The sequence below is a fragment of the Lutjanus erythropterus genome, chromosome 8 (assembly GCF_056507025.1).
Source record: "Lutjanus erythropterus isolate fLutEry1 chromosome 8, fLutEry1.hap2, whole genome shotgun sequence".
Lineage (NCBI taxonomy): Eukaryota > Metazoa > Chordata > Actinopteri > Lutjaniformes > Lutjanidae > Lutjanus > Lutjanus erythropterus.
In genome coordinates, this window is record NC_139324.1 from 7,068,846 (window position 1) to 7,088,325 (window position 19,480).

Genomic DNA, 19,480 nt, shown 5'->3' on the forward strand with positions numbered 1-19,480 from the left:
CTTCTGGAAATGTCTGCAAATCTGTGCATATATGGTTACATAATGCATATTTGCATATTCAAACATAAAACTTCAGAAAACTTGTGCTACAAAAGAAATCTTTATGTAAGTAATCAACTGGAGAAGTTCCATTGTGATATGTATTAGCTGAAATATTTCAGTCCATCCACCTAACCAACATACACCAAGCTTTCCAGTTGTATTCTTATCTATACTCTGAAGGTTTTCACTGAAGGGTTTGTTTCAGTCATAGCCTGATTGCGAGGACATTTTGTTCCTAAAAACATGATATTTTCTGTGGCTACTGACAGTATTTTCTGATTAATGAAGAGATAAAAAGAGATATCTAAAATAACTACTGTGAAAGCCTTTGACTGTAATATGTTAACATGTAACCAGGGGTGAAAGTAACTAATTACAGGTACTTAAATTACTGTAATTTTTTTTTTTGGGGGGGGGGGGCTTGTACTTTTATAAGTACATTTTCAAGTCTGTACTTTTACTTGTACTTAAGTATGCATTAGAAGATGTAACCTATTTGCTTACTTTTAAAATCATCGTTGAGTACTGAGTACAGTTTGAATTAATATCAAACAAAAAACAAAACAAAATGCTGTGACAGTGCACATTCAGAGTAATGATGTTAGTGATTAAACATTAATCAATAATTACAATTAAAAATTGAACCAATTAAAAATGTATACATTGATATGTAATCAATTGTCATGGCAGTAATTGCACCTCATATGACATTGTTAGGACTGGCAGAACCGTTTGTTGAATAATGAAACTTAAACTATACCTTAAAACTAACCATAGCCAAAAAACACCTGAAAAAATTGAAAATCAATTTCAACTATCAGTTAAGGAAAACAAAATTTGCAACCCCATTTTGGAGAGGTGACTGAGACATCAATGGTTAAAAGTAACTATTACTCTGAGTAGTTTTTGCAACCAATACTTTGTACTTTTACAGTACAAAGTATATTTGTATTTTACAATTTCATAAACTACAACAAATAATTGTCTTTATTTAAGTTTTGTCTATTAGTTAAAAGTTTTAGCCTATTCACCTGCAGTGTCTCCCCTTAAATACACCTGAGTTTTTTGCCTGCAGATGTCAGTCTGTGTGCCCACACTTCTGTGAGCCTCCACCTGCTGGGTATGAGCTCAGAGGCGGAGGTGTTCTCTGTGCACATGAATGGGCAGGTTCTGCAGCAGGCCGGCCACAAAGTGTCCTCGGTGGGCCTGATCAGCGGCTCCACCGCCACTGCCAGCATGGTGGCTCTCCACACGGGCCGCTGGATGCTGTCCTCGCAAACCATCAAGCACTTGGAAGGTGAGGTGTTTCTCTACTCATGAGATGAACAGATCCATCATCCACTGTGGATAAATTATTTTTTACCAACACAAGAAAAAAAATGGTGTTTTTGCCGTTGCAGCTGGCATGCATGGATTTGTGGATGTGAAAAGTTGTGAGGGCTTCGACGCACCCCGGCGAAGGATGACCATTCAACAACAACGAAACAGCAGGGAGTGGAAATACTACATAGCTGCTGAGGAAATTGTCTGGGACTATGCAAGTGGCTTACCAGAACACGCTGATGAGTAAGCAGCATTTCAATACATATTTTATATGTTTGATAGCATGTTTAAAGGTGTGCATGCAAACTAATCAGACATCCCTCTTTAGGAAATTTTATCCTTTGTTTTTATGAATATTTTAAACTACTGTAGTATATTTATTGCTCTTGCATTTTAAATGACCTGCTTTGATTACTGTCAAAATACAGACTTTTAGAGTGCGTCTCTTCCCGATAAACCTGTTTTCTTTTCACGTTTGCTTTAGTGAAGAGGCTAAACATAAGAGTTATTTTTTGTCTTTATGCTTCAACTCTCTAAAGATGCTATATGTAAGAATTTTAGATTAAAACCGATTGAAGGTCGGGTTTAGTTTATTAGTCCACAAAACTCTGCTGGAGTTTCACAGGAAAACAGTGCTGCAGAATCTCCCAAACAGTGGAAGTGAATGGTGACCAATTTTCAAATGAAAAAAAGAACAACTGAAAAAAAGAGATAAATGAATAAATAAACTGCCTCCATACTGCTTATTTGGTGTAATCCAAAGACGTCATTTCCACCACGTTTTTAGCCTGATTCTTCACTGCTGATCCTTAACTTGATGAGCAGTATGGAATTTTTTTTTTTCTTTTTTTCTGAAAACTGGTCACCATTCACTTCCATTGTTTGGGAGATTTTGCAACACTGTTTCCCTGTGAAACTCCAGCAGTGTTTTGTGGACTGAAAAACTGAACCTGACCTTCATGAGGGTGAGTAGATTTTCATTTTTTGGGTGAACTATCCCTTTTTAATCAACAGAAGGTGAGTAACAGTTATCAGCAGGGACTCTAATAATGTCAAGAAAGGAAATATTCCTATGCCTATTATTATTATTATTATTATTATTATTATACACCTTATATATATATTTTTTATCGAACAAAGAGTGGCTTAATTGTCTGATTGTAAAACACTCATCGTAAAAAAATCTTCATTCAAACTAAAGAAAAACAAAATGAAACTCACTTAAACTATTTTGGTTGGTCTTTCCACTGTTTCAAAAATCACCAGCTCTTTGATTGAAATGAACCCTTCAGAACCACCTGGCTAGAGGCAGGTACACTTAGCAAGTGTACCTGAGGTACCTGCAAGCAAATATCAGTGGCTTTCAAAGCCCAAGATAAAACTGTCCTGCCCTGTTCACAATCCAAAAACATCCAGCCCACAGTCACACAGGACCAAAGTCACCAGTGAACGTTCACGTTCCAGAAACTTTGACCTTTCTAAGAAAAAAAAAGTACTCAAACTGATCAATTGGTCATCACAACAGCTGCTATTAATTCAGTAGTTGACAGCCAATCAATTAATCAGTGCAGCTTTAAAAAAACAACCAAAAAAAACACACACAAACTATTATATATTTTAGCAAAAGGTCATCTGTACAAAATAGAGTGTTTTAATTGCAATAGATGCAAAATATAACAAGTATTTGCAAGAAAATTAAAAGTTATGAATGACTGGAAACTGCATTCTCCATAGAAACTGACATATTGCACTTTTAAGTTCTATCTGAACTAGTAGAACAGTTCTGCATTCAACAGACCATTAAAACACAGGTGGCAGACAGCTTGTAGAGCAGTGTTGAGACAGCATTGTTTTAAATTGTATTATTCTTTGTTGAACAAAGTTATATCATTGTCTCAAGATGTAAAATAAAACCTCTGATCTTTTCGTGCAGGGACTTCAAGTTCAAGTACCTGAAAAAGTCTCCAACACGCATCGGTGGGAAGTACAGGAAGGTGGTCTACACACAGTACAAGAACGAGTCGTTCACTGAAAGGACTGAGAACAAGCAAAGGAAGAATGAGCTGGGGATCTTGGGTCCAGTGATCAGAGCGCAGATCAGAGATGTTGTCACGGTGAGCTCACATTCAGTTTAGAACTGCACAATTAGAGATTATTTATAACCTGAAAAACCGAACACATTCTGTCTGTCTGTGAGTCTCCTCTGCTTTTAGTACTATGGACAGCACCGCACTAATAGAAGCATCCACCTAGTAAGCCTTTGTTGTCGAGCTGTTGAACGCACAGGAATGATGGGAGTTCCCAGGTGGAAAAATCCATTCCATTAAGATTTTGAGAATCTTCACAAAAGCTAAAGGCCCAATCAGACACAGGGCAGTTTTTTTGCAGTGTGAGGCGACTGTGAGAACAGGAGATGGTTCATGTGGACTGATGTAACAACTTGATGAAACTCTTTATGAAGTCAGTCTAACATTTGATTGTGTGCTCAGTTATAGTTGACTATTATGGCCGATGTAACCTTGTGAACAGTGGTTAAATTACCTGAAATGAATCCCATTATAAGCATCTGCCTGCACAGTGCACTCTGGTAATTAAAAACGGTACTAAACCTGTGAATTTATCCAGTTATTGCACTAATTTTACAGCACAAATACCCACATATTTCACTATGGGGCTTATAGTAACCATCAGTCAATATTAAATATTACACATGCTTTATTTAAAGAGTTTGATTGTGACAAAGGAGGCACTGGATCCAATTAAATATGTGCAAATCCCAGTCTGGGAGCTCCCTGACCCTGTTCTGGCAGGATTCAACAAGTAAATAAGTTCTGGAAAGAGGGATTGAATTCTGGCATGTTAGATTAGCATTTAACCTTTTGTTCTGTTCTGTGTATTATCACATCACCAGTGTCTGCATGAGGAAAGCACAAGTGAAAATATCACACCACTTCATTAACTACATTTTTTAAAATGGGTTAAAAAATATTTCTGCAAATGCAGTGTTTAAGTCACAGTTCCTGAATTGCAAGGAACTGAGTTTTCTTGGTCAATATATCACACACACTGAGGAATTTATTGCTTCAGTTGATTGCATATATCAACACTGACTGGACATCAGTATAAAAGTAGAAATATTGCTTCCTAAAATGGTTGAAATTAAAGTTTGCATGGAGGAACAGTTCATCTTTATGGACTATACTGATGCAGAATTAACATGAAGACTGTCGGCTTATGACGGCCTTTATCTTGTCTTGTCTTGTCTGTCTGAGAATTATGTGTTTCTATGGATACGTAAGGAATTGATCATATGGAGTCAAATAAATAAATAATTTCAACTTTATCTAAGAATTTTCACTTTTTATCTCATAATTATGACTTAACACTGGAATATTTTGTTCTTTCACTGGCAGAGATGGGCTTCCATAATTCCAGACTTCAGGTCAATATTTGTCATTATGTGCAGACTGCATGTCCTCAAACATCATTCTGTCCTTTCACAGATTGTTTTTAAGAACATGGCCTCAAGGCCCTACAGCATCTATCCACATGGACTGACCATAGAGAAGTCACAGGAAGGAGCCAACTACCCAACAGGAGGTACTGAATCTCTCCTCGCTGTAAAACAAACTGATTGGCTGATTTGAACTGTGCACCCTGGTGTGATTATATAAAATAATTATAACAAAAGTGATGAGGTGTATGTCCCTGTTGTTGCCAGGAAACCACTCCCATGGTGTCCAGCCAGGTGAGACACACACCTATGTGTGGAAAGTGGTGGAAGAGGATGAGCCTTTGGACGAAGACTCTCGATGTCTGACACGACTGTACCACAGTGCGGTGGACACGCCGCGTGACATTGCCTCAGGACTGATCGGACCAATGCTCATCTGCAAGAGTCAGTCCCTCAATGTCAGGAACGTGCAGGTAAAAAGATTCTACTTTCATGTGTAACTATGCCAGCAGCATGAATGTAGTAATGGAAATATCGGCTTATCAGTCAATCAGTTAGTCCACCACTGGTCCAGACCGAAATATCTCAGCAACTAATTAATTCAGATGATGAGTCCATACTGACTTTAACGCTTCACTTTTATTCTCGTTTTCCCCTTGTGGTTTTTTGTCATGAAATTTGGTACAGAAACTCACACAAACACCATCTACAGGGGGGCATCAGGTTTTCTGCCTTCCCACAGTTGAAGATGGGGGTGCAGCGAACCCCCCCAATCTTGAAGCAAAGCAGGAAAAAAATATATTTGTAAAATTGCCATAGAATAATACATTTAACTGGCATTTGAAGGTACCACAAAAAAGTCATAACATGTGCTATATTATTCTTAAGATTTACTTTGCATGTGTTACTGGTCGAGCACACTGAGCACTTTAATTGTTTGACAAGAACAAAGCACCATGAATTCAACACCTCTGATCACTGATGCATTAATACAGTAAGGTTTGCTGCAACATTTGAAATCTCAAACAAAATTCCAGGTAAAAGCCAGGAAAACGACTATATTAAACACTGCAGGGCAAACATTGTGAGTCATCTGCTGTGCTCAGCATGACTTTGACAACACCAAATGACTTGTATTGTATAAATCTCCCTTCTTTGTGAGTTTCTTTCTTCTTTGAGGCTGTTCAATCAGACAGTGACAGATTGCCGGGTGGACTCAGCATATCATCTGTGCATGCAGCTGTAGTGAAGGTCAAGCTGCACACAGCACACACAGTTAATATTATGTTCATAATAATATCAATTAATGTTGAAATGGCTCTTCTGCCTCAATAATTATTACTCTCACTGACATCAGGATAGTGTACTTGTGTTCCCAGGATAGAAAATGTATAGTTTTTGGGAAAATATTAATGCCTGCTCCTCACCACATCACGCCCTCTAATAGTATATAGGACAAACTTTTTTGCATCTCCAATTTTCAACCCAAGTTGACGCCCAAAGATACTCATGTTGTCCTCAGAATGATTTGTAAATATTTTGGTCATCCCGGAATATTTCATATAGCACCATCGTCAGGTCAAAATTGTAATTTCTCCAAAACCAGTGGTGGTTGTAAATTTACTAAGCAAACACAAATTCTTGGTACTTGTACTTTTCTTAAGAATTTCTATTCTATTCAACTTTATACTTCGACGCTACCACATATACTTTTAATTCTATTGATATTACGCTGACAAATGTACATATTCCCACTGTTAAAATGAAATACTATTAACTGTACAATATTTTGATTGAACAGAGGTTTTGTTTTGTCTCTACAGCTGAAAGCAGACAAGGAGCAGCATGCTGTGTTTGCTGTGTTCGATGAAAACAAGAGCTGGTACCTGGATTACAACATTCGCCAATATTGTGATCGATCCAAAGTCAACAAGGCAGACCCAGACTTTTATAAGTCCAATGTCATGCACAGTAAGTTTTGCTGTAATCAGACTGTAGCTAATACAGGCTCATCCTAAAAGATAACATGTATTCAGTCCAGTCTAACTTCCTTCAACTGCCTTTCAGACGATAAATATTTCTGTAATTTTCTTCACAGCGATTAACGGCTATGTGTTTGAGAGCGGCCCAGTCTTGGGTTTCTGCAACGGTGAGGTTGCAACATGGCACGTGTCCAGCATTGGAGCACAGGACTACATCCAGACAGCTACGTTCTACGGCCACCCATTTGAGCTGAATGAGCGGACAGAGGACTTTCTCAGCCTCTACCCCATGACTGGAGAAACCATCAACATGAACATGGACAACCTTGGTCAGTCAGGGCTTACAGTGCCCTTTTTATGTCAAACTGTGAATTGTGTATCTACAGTACAGTAGATGGTGGTTAGCATGCCCTCATCATGGAGAAGCAACAGGTGTACCAGTGTAGTAAGCTAAGCAATGTACTGCTGTGGACTGGGTCAACAACAAAACGGATTTTAGCCTCCAAAAAAAGGCTCAAAGTCATATTAAGCGTAGGCTATATTTAGAATATTTTCACTGCTTCACAGACAGCCTTTTCTGACAGGAAACTGCTGTTACATAAGCCAAATATCACTCTCTCTCCAAAACAATCAGATAAATTAAGGAAAAGCAGCAATTTTACCTCACAGAACATGGGAGTTGCTGTTCTACCACAACCTTGATGGTTTAGTATGTTTATATTATTATGTGACTTTTGTATTGAAAAGGGACAGTTCACCCCAAAATCAAAAAAAAAATATTTTTCCCCTGGCTTGTAGTACTATTTATCCATCTATTTAGTTTTGGTGTGAGTTGCAGAGTTTTGGAGATATCAGATGTCTGCCTTCTCTCCAGTATAATGGCACTAGATGGCACTTGGCTTGTGGGGCTCAAAGCAGCAAAAAAAAAAACATGTTTTAAAAATTAAAAACCAGTGTCTCTTTCCAAAAGTCATGACCCAGTTACTGCAAATAATCTACAGACCTTATTGTGAGCAGTTGTATGTAGGAACACATCACAAGTCAAGTGTCATTTAGTTTTTAGTTTATTTGAGAGAGGGCAGGCATCTCTGTGGGTCTTAAGGGTTAGTTCAGATTCACAAAATAACACAAGCTAACTAAGAGACTGAGGCAGCGATAGACCAACAACTCCTGTGTTCTGCAAGGTAAGACTAAAATTTTTCCCCAAAGAGTCTGGTTGCTTTGGAGACTGTGATGTTTGTCTTACATAATGGCGATTACCCCGTGGAAAAGGCTGGCCGACAGCAACGTAAAGGGATGAAATATTCTAAATATAGCGTACACTTAAACTGATATTCATTGTTTTAGCACTACTCTTCTCTGAGTCTCTGGGTCTCACCTTCATCTACTGTAGGTAATGCACTGACTATAAGTACAACCCCACTTTAGATTATACAAATTATACATCTGCTCAGGTCTTTCATGGATGATTTTTGTGTGTCTCTCTTGAACCAGGTGTGTGGCTGCTGGCCTCCCTGAATTCCCACGAGACAACCAAAAGCTTGCGAGTAAAGTTTCAAGATGTTGAGTGCTTTCGCGACTACCAGTATGACTACAGTGACTATGAAGCAGCAAAAAAAGAATATACCGTGTGGAGGCCTCCGACCCTGGATGAGATCAAGAAGGAAGAAGAGAAGCCTAAAGAGGAACCTAAAAAAGAAGCACCGCTGGAGTTTGACATTTACACAGAAATGTTTGCAGATGAATTAGGTCTCAGATCTCTGAAGAACCAATCTGGAAGCTCAGATGTGGAGTTGCTGGACCTCGCTTTCCTCGACTATGATGATATTGATGTGCCTGATGGAGGCATGAATATCAACCTTAATTTCACAGGAGCAAAGAGTACAAATGAGACTTCTACTCCAAAGCAAAATGCACTAAATGAGACATTATTCACAAATTGGAAAGAGGTGGATGGACTAAACCTTACAGCAGGTAATCTGCTAAACCAAAGCATCAGTGAGAATACAACAAGTATGCATAACCACAGTACACCATCAATTTCTGACAGTTCTTCTGTGTATAAAACAGACAACACAACTGGTTTATATAGCCCAAAAATGTCACTGAAGAATGACAGTATAACTAGTGCCTCTGTAGTGTCCGACATGAAGAACAAAACAACTCACAACACCACAACCACGGTAGGAAATGTATCTACAGAGATGACCAATCTTAATCTAACATCACAAGACGGTTCCAGGTCCATCTTGGAGGCTAAAACATTGAATGATGATAACAAGACTTCTGTGGACACAATCTCAGCAGAGGACTCAGAAGAAAGACTCACCAGAGGGGACGTGTTCTCTTCATTTATCGATTTTCTTTCCAGATTGACCGTTAACACTCTGTACAATGCACTAGAGAGCAACGAGGATGATGGGGATATCACAGCAACTAACCATATGACAGCAGATGGAACAAACCATTCATCTTCTGAAATTGTAGCCGACTCTAGCCTTGAAAATGTAACACATATTTTGCTTTCAACTGGGTCTTTGCTGAATGCCACAGTGAATATTTCTGTATCAAACTCATCGAGAGAGACTGGCTTGGGGAGAGGGGAGAACGACACAGCTCTTCTTGCCAAGTTAAACCACACATCATCTGTGGAAAGTGTCTCCAATGGGACAGTGGTTTCCAGTGACCTGTCCCCCTTCAGATATCAAATGAGCAGTTCTGAGGAGCTGAGTGCCTCAGAGAGCAGTGAAGAGGTCTTCATCTACCTTAAAGAAAACCACACAAATGTGATTAAAACCACTTCTGTCAAAACGCAGGGGCACAACTGGACCTATGAAGGAACTCACCAGTTGGCACCCATGGAGATTCCTGATTATGTGAAGAAATATTTGGGGAAAGAGCCCTCTAAAACAACCCCACCCCCCAAAAAGACCAGGAAGATAAACCTTCGGCAGAGGCCCCAGAAGGGCCAAGGCATGAAAACAAAAAAGAGGAAGGAATACAAGCCTCAGGCCAGGAGTGGCTTACCATTCTCTCCTCGTGGTTTCAATCCAGGCATGACCCCACGTGGGTCAAGACCTAACACACCACAGCCTGTCTCTAATGAGCAGGAGCTTATTAACATGCCCGTGGTCATCGGTGTGCCGCGGCCCGATTTCAGTGACTATGAGCTATACATTCCTGGGGATGAACCAGATCATCTAAGCCTGGATATCCCAGATGTGAAAGAAGATGAATACGAGTATGTGGTCTACAAAGACCCCTACAGCAGTCATGAAGACGTCAAGAATCTCAATCTGGACGAGACCACGAAATACTACTTAAAGTATGCAGGCACAAATGCCAGAACTTATTTCATTGCTGCAGAGGAGGTTGAGTGGGACTATGCTGGCTATGGACAGAAGTAAGCTCAGTAATATCAGTAAGACAAGCTTATATGACTTAAAAGTTTTAGTTTCCAAACCTTTTTTGTCACTGGTGGTGTTCTCCAGGGCTCTATCATGGGCCTTCTGTTACTTGTAATCTATCTTTTACATCTTGGTCAGATCTTCAGGACATTTGTATTTTCCAGCTCTATCTTTCCACCAAGCCTTCCGCCTTTCTTCCCACCTCCCATTCTGACTAAATTTTGGTTTTCACACAACAGTGATAAAACCAAGGTACTCCTTGTTGGCACTAATTCCATTCTGGCCAATCTTAAGAGTTTCTCTCTCACCATTGACAATTCCATAGTCCTTACCTTCTCTCAGTGTAGGAGTCCAGGTGTCATCCTCGACAGCACACTCTCCTTTAAAGTGCTCCATGCATACACATTCTGCTATAAAGGAAAAAAAACACTCTGCCTTACTTGCATTTCTTTAAAACAATAACAAACATCTTGGGCGGCAATAAGCCCAGGATGCAGCGACGGTGCTGCTGCAATCTAGTGTTGAGAGGGAACTTGTTAAGGTGAAACATTTGCACATTGGGAGGCCAGCTCCAGCATTAAAATGACATGGCTGCAAAAGAAAAGGTAACAGCTGTTAGCTTGTTAATGTTCTTACCATTAGTGTCCCAGGCGCTGATTTGTCATTTTCAGTTTGTAGGTTGCAACTAGGAAGTTGTTCTTGTTTCCTGAGGACTTTGGAAACGTAAATAGTGGATGCTGCAGTACCGCTGGAAGCAAGCGACCAGTGGCAGGACTTATACCAGCAGTGTGCATCCAGTGAGTCAGACTAGCGGCTCCTGTTAGCATAGATACTGTGATAGCATCAGTTATATCAGAACTGGAGAGTATTTCTTCATTAAAAGAAAAGTGGAGAATGGCACTGAAGGCTTTTCTTCATGGAAATGATGTTTTCGCTCTTCTACTGACTGACAGCGAAAGTTTTATCTGATTGATTGAAGTTAGCCCATGATAGACAGATGGTCTCTCCAACCACCTGTTTTTTCAAAGTGCCTGCCCTTTACCAAACAGATGGTTCTGTGTAACAAACCATCTGGTGTGTCAGGTTAGCTGTTCTACCTTTGAAATTCTCTCTTCTCTCTCTTAAACTGACATATTCCATCTGATTCTGTCTCGTCTGAGGTTTGCACCAGTTGACTTAGTAACTGCTACAATTGTATATTGTATATTTTTGCTTGATGTTTTTATAATGCCTTGATATTTATTTTGTCTTGCTTGATTTTAAATTGTGATTGTAAGGTGTCCTCCAATGCCTTGAAAGGCGCTTTTGAATAAAATGTGTTATCATTACTATTAAGACATTTGGAAGGACATGACTTTCCAGATTAGACACAAAGATGCAAAGCTGAAATAAGCTCCTGTTATCCCACAGGAGGCAAGACAAGTCACAACTAAACACCCGAGAAACTAAGTTCACTAAGGTGGTTTTCCGAAGTTACATGGACAGCAGCTTCAGGACACCTGAAATCCGTGGAGAGTTAGATGAGCATCTAGGCATCCTGGGACCTGTCATCAAGGCTGAGGTTGGACAAAGCATCATGGTAAGACTGTCAGCGTCAGCTGCAATTCTTTAATCTATAGAGCTCCTTCTGGAATCTCATATTTTCAATTTTTATTTCCTGTCTGAAGGTTTTGTTGTTATGAGCTTGACTAAATGTTGCATTTTTTCATTTCACAGCATAGACGTAGTGAGCAGCCATTTTATTTTTTAAAGTGTCTCAGAGTCTCTTAATGTTAATCAAAATACACATTTTTAAACCATAAGTCTTATTTAGCTTTGATTTAGAAGGACTACAGAGTTGACATGTTATGGTTGAGACACATCTGATAGCAAGATTATTTAATGAATTTGTCAAACAATAGAAGTTTACCAGTTCTTAAGCAGTATTCCAGACTTTTTTAAACCAATAAGTGAGACAGGGGTCCTTAGGGTATAGCTAACCCTTTTTATGCCTGATTAAATCATGTGTCTTTTTGTCTTGTAGGTGGTGTTCAAGAACAACGCCAACCGTCCATACTCCTTACACCCAAATGGGGTTTCCTATGCCAAGCAGACAGAGGGTCTGTCTTATGAGGATGGCTCTAAGTACTGGTTTAAATATGATAATGAGGTTCAACCAGGTGCCAACTTCACATATATATGGAAGGTCAGTTCGTTTGTTGGGCCAATGCCGGGCGAGTCTCACTGCCGGACCTGGGCCTACTATTCAGGTGTTAATCCTGTGAGTAATTTGTGTTTGAAAAAACTTGAACATTACAATTGACCAAATATAAGTTCAGTATAACAGGTGTTTAAGAAATTCTATTTACAAATGCAAATTAAAGCCAGCATATGTAGAATTTGAATTTCTGATTTTGGTATCTATGGAAACTCTTAGAGACCAGTGAGAAAAAAAAATATTCTGGTGATCCACTGTTCTCTTCTGTTTATGGCTTAAGCTTAAAGGCAACCCAAAAATGAAAATTCAGCCATGAGGGTTAGGGTTAAAGACAAAGCTGCCTTTGTCACCATCCACCTCTGAATGTTGTGTTGTTGTTGTCCTCACTACTGCGTTGCATTGTGGGATAATTATTACAGCATTATGTCCAGTGCTTGGACACAGTGGATCACCAGAATTTTTTTTTTCTCTCTTGCCTCTCCAGACTTCTTAAACACACCTGTAGTAGCAGCGTAATGAATACTTTGGAAAGATCCTAATTCACATACAGATTCTACACATATGAGCTTTAAATTGTGATTGAACTGTGATACATTAAACTATGAGTTTGGGTTGAGCAGCACACGTGAATGTATTGCACATTTTTAAAAAGTAATATCAAACCTAGCGTGTGCTCTGTCTCATAGGAGAAGGACATAAACAGTGGCTTGATTGGGCCTTTGCTGGTGTGTCGGGAGGGCACCGTGGACAACCAGCTGCCAGACATGAGGGAGTTCACGCTGCTTTTCATGACCTTCGATGAGTCGCAGAGCTGGTACTTCGAGAAGAACCGTGAGATCATGCAGAGGAAAAGCAGAAGGAGATTGACGGACCCCAACTTCATGGAGAACCTCAAGTTCCACTGTAATGCATTATTTACATTCAACTAACCTGGTTTAAATGATCCTGCACCTAAATTCTTTTGAATGTGATAACCACAAAATTCTGTAACATGTTAATTCAGCGCGCAAGGTACCTTTTCTCCCATGAAATAATGACTTATGCTGTTTCCACCCCAAAAGGAGAGTAAACCCGCTGAAAACAAAATTATAAGAATGTTTCTCATTATTTTGAGAAACAAAACAAATTATTATTTACCAAAGTTTCTCATTATGACTTACAGGATCACATTGGCAGAAACTGGCCTCAGTAAACAAAGTCACCTGACTGAAAATGATACTAGTGTCTTTTTGCCTGTTGTTTCCCCAGCCATCAATGGCATTATATACAACCTGAAGGGCCTGAGGATGTACACCAACCAGCTTGCATGCTGGCACCTGATCAACATGGGTTCTCCCAAAGACTTTCAGAGCGTCCACTTCCACGGACAGACGTTCCTCCACAAGAAGACCACCAGCTACAGACAGGCCATCTACCCTCTGCTGCCTGGTGAGCAACATGATGTTTATTCATTAAGTGAATTCAGAGTCTTCTGCTGCTTCTGTGCTTTCAGCTTGTGAACAGAAGTCCCACTCAACAGTGTTTAGACTGACAATACCTCAGAACAGCTGTAGTGCTGCTGGCTATCACGGTCAGGAGGGTTACTTTAAAAATGTATTCCTATACAATTACTTATTACCTGTTAGAAAATGTAGTCAGTAACCTGCTCCAAGTATCACAATAATAAAGTAAAGTAACTTGATTACTTTGTGTTTCTTCTGAATTACCTAAATACCAAATTTAGTAAATCTTTTTGCCTAGTACAATGTTTTTTAGATAGGACTGCCAATGTGACACAAATAGTAATAAAGCGTTTCATTAAGTAAAAAGTAATTGTACGATAAAAATAAATATATTAATTAATTATTGAAAGTGTTACAATTTATTATTCTAAATAAAAGAAAAATAATGAAAAATAGATAAAATAAATAATCAGAATAAAATAAATAAATACATAATAACTAAATTAAATTAAAATGTAATTCATTATTTGATTTTTTCATGTGCAATAAAAAGAGGAATTCTAAAACAATTATGAATGAAATGTTAATCATCAATAAATAGTTAAAAAGGGGATTTACAAACAACATAAAACAGTCAATAAGTACATCATTTAAATGTTTTATTAAATAATGGGATTAAAAATATTGCTGCTTTTCCTCTCTATTATAGCTCTTTGATTCTGAGTCATTTAGCCTCTCTGTGACACTTTGCCTGAGTCACATCAGCACCTAAACAGTGCTGGAAAAGGGGAGAGCTATAATAACAATATATATAACAAGAGCTTGTTACATGGCGTGGTAATATTTTTAACAGAGTATTAAAGGCCTTGCACCATTCATTTTATTTTAACAGTCATGGGGGCCCTGAATATACAATAATAATAATAATGATAATAATGATAAAAATAAGCCCCATGTGTCAGGTCCCAGAAATGATGGTAGAATAAAATGCATTTTAATGATATGTCTCATAAATAATGGTGTCAAATTCCCAGATTTATGAAATAGGGTGGAGCCTAAGAAAACTGGGAAAACTTAAGCTTAAAAAGCTGATCACCAGCCTTCAGTTTTACTGTTTCTTAAATTTTCACTGAATCAAGTTGGACTTGTGTGGGTTTCTTTATTTACTTTTCTAAAAGAGATTTTGAAATTCAGTGAATACATGTTTTGGAGGACCTGGGGACTTTAGGCATGACTAACATAAAACTGTACCAAACCGTTTTTGCAGGGAGCTTTGCTACTCTGGAGATGTATCCGTCCAAACCTGGTCTTTGGCAGCTGGAGACAGAAGTTGGTTTCAACCAACAGAAGGGCATGCAGACCCTCTTTCTGGTTCTAGATAATGGTAAGAACAATTATAAAAAACACTCTGCTGCATTTACAGTATGATTTTATAACTACAGTGACATGCTGTTAGGATGTGCTTTAATATTGAGATTCTGCTTGTGTATCTCTTCCAAGACTGCTACCGTCCACTGGGTCTACAATCATTCAGTGTCAAAGATGACCAGATTACAGCAATCAACACTAGAGGTAGGCATGCCATCTCCTGCCTGCAGCTGTAATTTGTGAATTTTTTGCACGAGTATCATAGTGAAGCTCTATGAGCAAATAAGTCACAGGAAGAATGACAATAACTCCCTCTGTGAAGGATACTGGGAGCCTCATCTGGCCAGATTGAACAATCAGGGTAAATACAACGCATGGAGCACAGAGGACAGCTCCAGCTGGATTCAGGTATGTGTTTACGTGTGAAAGTGTGTGAATTGCATTTGACCAGATTTGGATATATGCCGCCTCACAATTAGGCTGCCCAGATCCCAACAAACTAAATGTGGGACAAAGAGTGTGTTTGTGTGGAACATGTTACCAATGCTGAGAGGTAGTCCAAAATTTTGGTTTAAAGTGCTAGTGCTTGAGCAGTATTCTCACTTTTTTAATACCAGGAAGTGAGACAGGGGTCATCAGGGTATAAATAACCCTTTTTATGGGAATTATGTTTTTGTAAAAATCTGACCCAGTTGATGGAAATCTGGGGCACAACTTTAAAGGGCCAACATTGCCATGAAAAAATCAATTTGATTATGATTTACCTTGCGAGTTAGCTGGATTGACGAGATCACGTGAGAATCCATCTTGCCAGGCTCAAAGTTATCCATTTGTGTACGCACCAGATGTGGTGCGAGCCAATCAGCATCCTAGGAGGGACTACTGGCAGCTACAGCGTGGTTTTAGGAGCGCCAGCAGTGAGAAGCATGCATGGAAGCAATTCGTCTCAAACAGGCAATGTCGGCTCTTAAAGAGGTTAGCGTAGATACTGTAATAGCATCGATTATATCAGAACTGGAGAGTATTGAAAGAAGAGCAAAGAACCACACTGAAGGTGGGTAAAGATGTTCTCACTCTTCTTTTGGCTGGTTTTGGCTTTGGCTCAGTGGGTTGATCTGATTGGTTTAGACGTGACAGATGGTTCATCCAATCACCTGCCAAATGTTTGAAAGTGCCCGTACTTTTCCAAAGAGTTTTTATGGATGGCTTCCCACATGGTCTAGCATGTCAGGTTAGATTATAATGGCACATTTTTATACCTATGTTGTCAGTAGGTATTGTTAGTTTTAGAATTTGAATTCTTTTAACACATTTTTTAATTGTTTGTTGTCTGGCTCAAGGGTGTTTTCTGGCACAGATTAAGTTTAGAAATTAAAAAAAATCAAAACAAAGTTTTTTTGGTAGGACATGGTTTGTCCCAGTTCAGAAGAAAGGTGTTGCTTTCTTTCTTTCTTTCATACAATCTGACTTGGCCGTGTACAGGTGGACTTCCAGAGGCCAGTTGTGATCAGCCAGGTGGCCACCCAGGGAGCCAGACAGATGTTCCAATCCCAGTTTGTAACGAAGTACGCCATCTCCTACAGCACCGACCGCCGGAAGTGGACCTTCTATAAGGGTGACAGCAAGAACGTGAGGAAGGTGGGGGAAGTTTGATGACCTCCTTTATCAATGCTGACAGCCACAATCTAAAAGAGAAGTGTGTGATCATCACCTCTTAATTTCTCACCATTTCCATCTTTCACCAGGACTTCCCTGGGAACCAGGAAGCCTATGAGACAAAGACAAACATCTTCTTTCCTCCTGTGGTTGGACGGTTCATTAGGCTCCACCCTATTGAATGGCTGAACAAGGCTACAATCCGCATGGAGTACTACGGCTGTGAGCTTGATGGTAAGATGTAACTGTATGTGTACACTCACCCTCCTCCACTACAGGGGAGGAAGTAATGAATTACAACTAATCAAATTACTGTCATTAAGTCATTTTTTGGTTACTTGTACTTTTAGAATAGATTAGTGTCAAACGTATAAAAAAAATTAACTAAATAAAAATATGAGAAAAGTGAGAAAACAAAACAAAAATAACCACTAATTTAACAATTAACAGACATGACAAATTCTCAGTAAACAACAAGAATAAATATGACATGTTTGAGATGAAGCAGGAAATACTAAAATACTTTTCTGGTCTTTATTTACCATATAACTTTGCTCTTTAGTGTCATTGCACATCTACTGTGAACTGCAGATTTAGTTTGCTAAAGTTTGGTGACCACGGTGTAATATACACTGCCTGTCCAAACAAAAGTCACCACCTGGTGAACCATCATCTTTAAGGAAGAAATAAAATAAAAAAATCTTGAATGATTGCGATCAGAGATCACTTAAAGGTTTGGTGAAATCAAAATCATAAAAAATCAACAGTAGAACTCACAGCTATGTTTAATAGTGAAAGTAAGAGCATTTCCACACAATGTGAAGAGAACTGAAGGAACTGGGACTAAACAGCTGTGTGGCCTTAAGAAAACCACTTATCAGTGAGGATAATCAGAAAAAAGGCTTCAGTTTGCTAGGAAGCATAAAGATTGGACTCTGGAGCAATGGAAAAAGATCATGTGGTCTGATGAGTCCAGGTTTACCCTGTTCCAGAGTGATGGGGGCATCAGGGTAAGAAGAGAGGCAGATGAAGTGATGCGCCCATCATGCCTAGAGCCTACCGTGTTATGATCTGGGGTTGCTTCAGTTGCTCAGGTCGAGGTTCAGCAACGTTATGAGCCCAAAAAATGAGGTCAGCTCACTACATGAATATACTGAATGAGTAGGTTTTTACATCAATGTTTTTTTCTTCCCTGATGACACGGACATATTCCAAGATGACAATGTCAGGATTCATGGGGCTCAGATTATGAAAAAGTGGTTCAGGGAGCATGAGACATCATTTTCACACATGGATTGTCCACCACAGAGTCCAGACCTGAACCCCACTGAGAATCTTTGGGACGTGTTGGAGAAGACTTTAAGATCTTGGTGAAACATTAATGCAGCTCTGGACAGAAATAAATGTTGTGATATTGCATAAGCTTATCGAAACAATGCCATGGTGAATGCATGACATAATCAAAGCTAAAGGCGGTCCAATGAAATATTACAGCGTGACTTTTTTCTTGTCCAGGCAGTGAATCTTTTAAATGAACTCATCAACACATTTTTGTAATTTCATTATGTTTACCAATGATGAAATGATTAATGGTAAAATATCAATAAAACCATGTTTGATTACCACACTTTGAAAAACTCACAGTAAATACTGTTTAGCATCAAACAAAGTAACAGGTGCAGCAGTAATTTAGGTTTGTTTTGTGTCGGTGAAAACAGTTACATCACAAAGGACATGATGCCAAGTAACTGAGAAGTTTTCAGTATCAACTTAGTGAAAAGATTTCAGTTTGTGTATCAGCACACACACCATGAGCTCCAGTTGCCTGTGTTGTATCTGTGAATCTGCAGGAAAAAAATTAAACAGGTCCACACAATGTGAAGCTCCCAATGGACATCTTTTATTCTCTGTTACAAGGCAAAATTTCCATCGAAAAGATCTTCCTCAGGAAAATATGTCAAGAGACGCACAGTGTTTTCTAACAGAGGTGGTAATCAACCAAAATCATTATTACCTGATGGACAACAAAAACACAGGGACAATAAATATGAACACCACGAGAGGGCGACCAAATATACGTAGCAGGAGCACCTCAGGAAGCAGAAAAAACACAATTTTTAAATATAAATACATTTTTTACAGTGTAGCAAAAATAATTCATCAACTCAGTTTACTTTAAGTGTGAACTAGAAACTCACAAAAACAGTTTACACTCATGAAAAAATATTTCCAGTCAACCCCTTTTCCCCCTTGAGATTTACATGTTTTGCCTTTTGGCCCCTTATTATTATTTTGTGTATATTTTTACAGTATGACAATACTGCATTTTCCTAAGATTAAATTTGAACATTTTCTGTTTTTCTAAATATTTATATTTTTCTAGATTTTTCTAGATTGTGTCTGTCTATAATTTCTCCACATGCAATTATCAGGGGCTTTAGAAAAGAGAGAGAAAATACCCTCACAAAAACAGCAAGCTGCCTCAGCTTTTCATTAGGTGAGGGAGACCGTAAAGACGGTAAAGAAAAATCTAGAAAACATTTAGAATGTTCAGAAAAAAAAGTAGAAAATCTTAGAAACAGCAAGCAAAACACATCCACAAAAATAGG

The 19,480-nt window shown here is 38.8% G+C and overlaps 1 protein-coding gene across 1 annotated transcript in view; it reads left to right on the forward strand.

Moving 5' to 3' along the window:
- Window positions 1-19,480, forward strand: part of f5 (coagulation factor V) — a 30,772-nt gene that overhangs the window by 7,717 nt on the left and 3,575 nt on the right. The window contains exons 6-22 of the mRNA XM_084724359.1: window positions 1,118-1,339; window positions 1,443-1,608; window positions 3,299-3,479; window positions 4,869-4,965; window positions 5,087-5,292; window positions 6,643-6,790; window positions 6,918-7,130; window positions 8,296-10,204; window positions 11,619-11,787; window positions 12,232-12,468; window positions 13,092-13,308; window positions 13,654-13,833; window positions 15,115-15,231; window positions 15,348-15,419; window positions 15,538-15,623; window positions 16,698-16,853; window positions 16,961-17,105. Coding sequence (XP_084580485.1) covers window positions 1,118-1,339; window positions 1,443-1,608; window positions 3,299-3,479; window positions 4,869-4,965; window positions 5,087-5,292; window positions 6,643-6,790; window positions 6,918-7,130; window positions 8,296-10,204; window positions 11,619-11,787; window positions 12,232-12,468; window positions 13,092-13,308; window positions 13,654-13,833; window positions 15,115-15,231; window positions 15,348-15,419; window positions 15,538-15,623; window positions 16,698-16,853; window positions 16,961-17,105 — 4,521 coding nt within the window. The remainder of the gene's footprint in view (window positions 1-1,117; window positions 1,340-1,442; window positions 1,609-3,298; window positions 3,480-4,868; window positions 4,966-5,086; window positions 5,293-6,642; window positions 6,791-6,917; window positions 7,131-8,295; window positions 10,205-11,618; window positions 11,788-12,231; window positions 12,469-13,091; window positions 13,309-13,653; window positions 13,834-15,114; window positions 15,232-15,347; window positions 15,420-15,537; window positions 15,624-16,697; window positions 16,854-16,960; window positions 17,106-19,480) is intronic.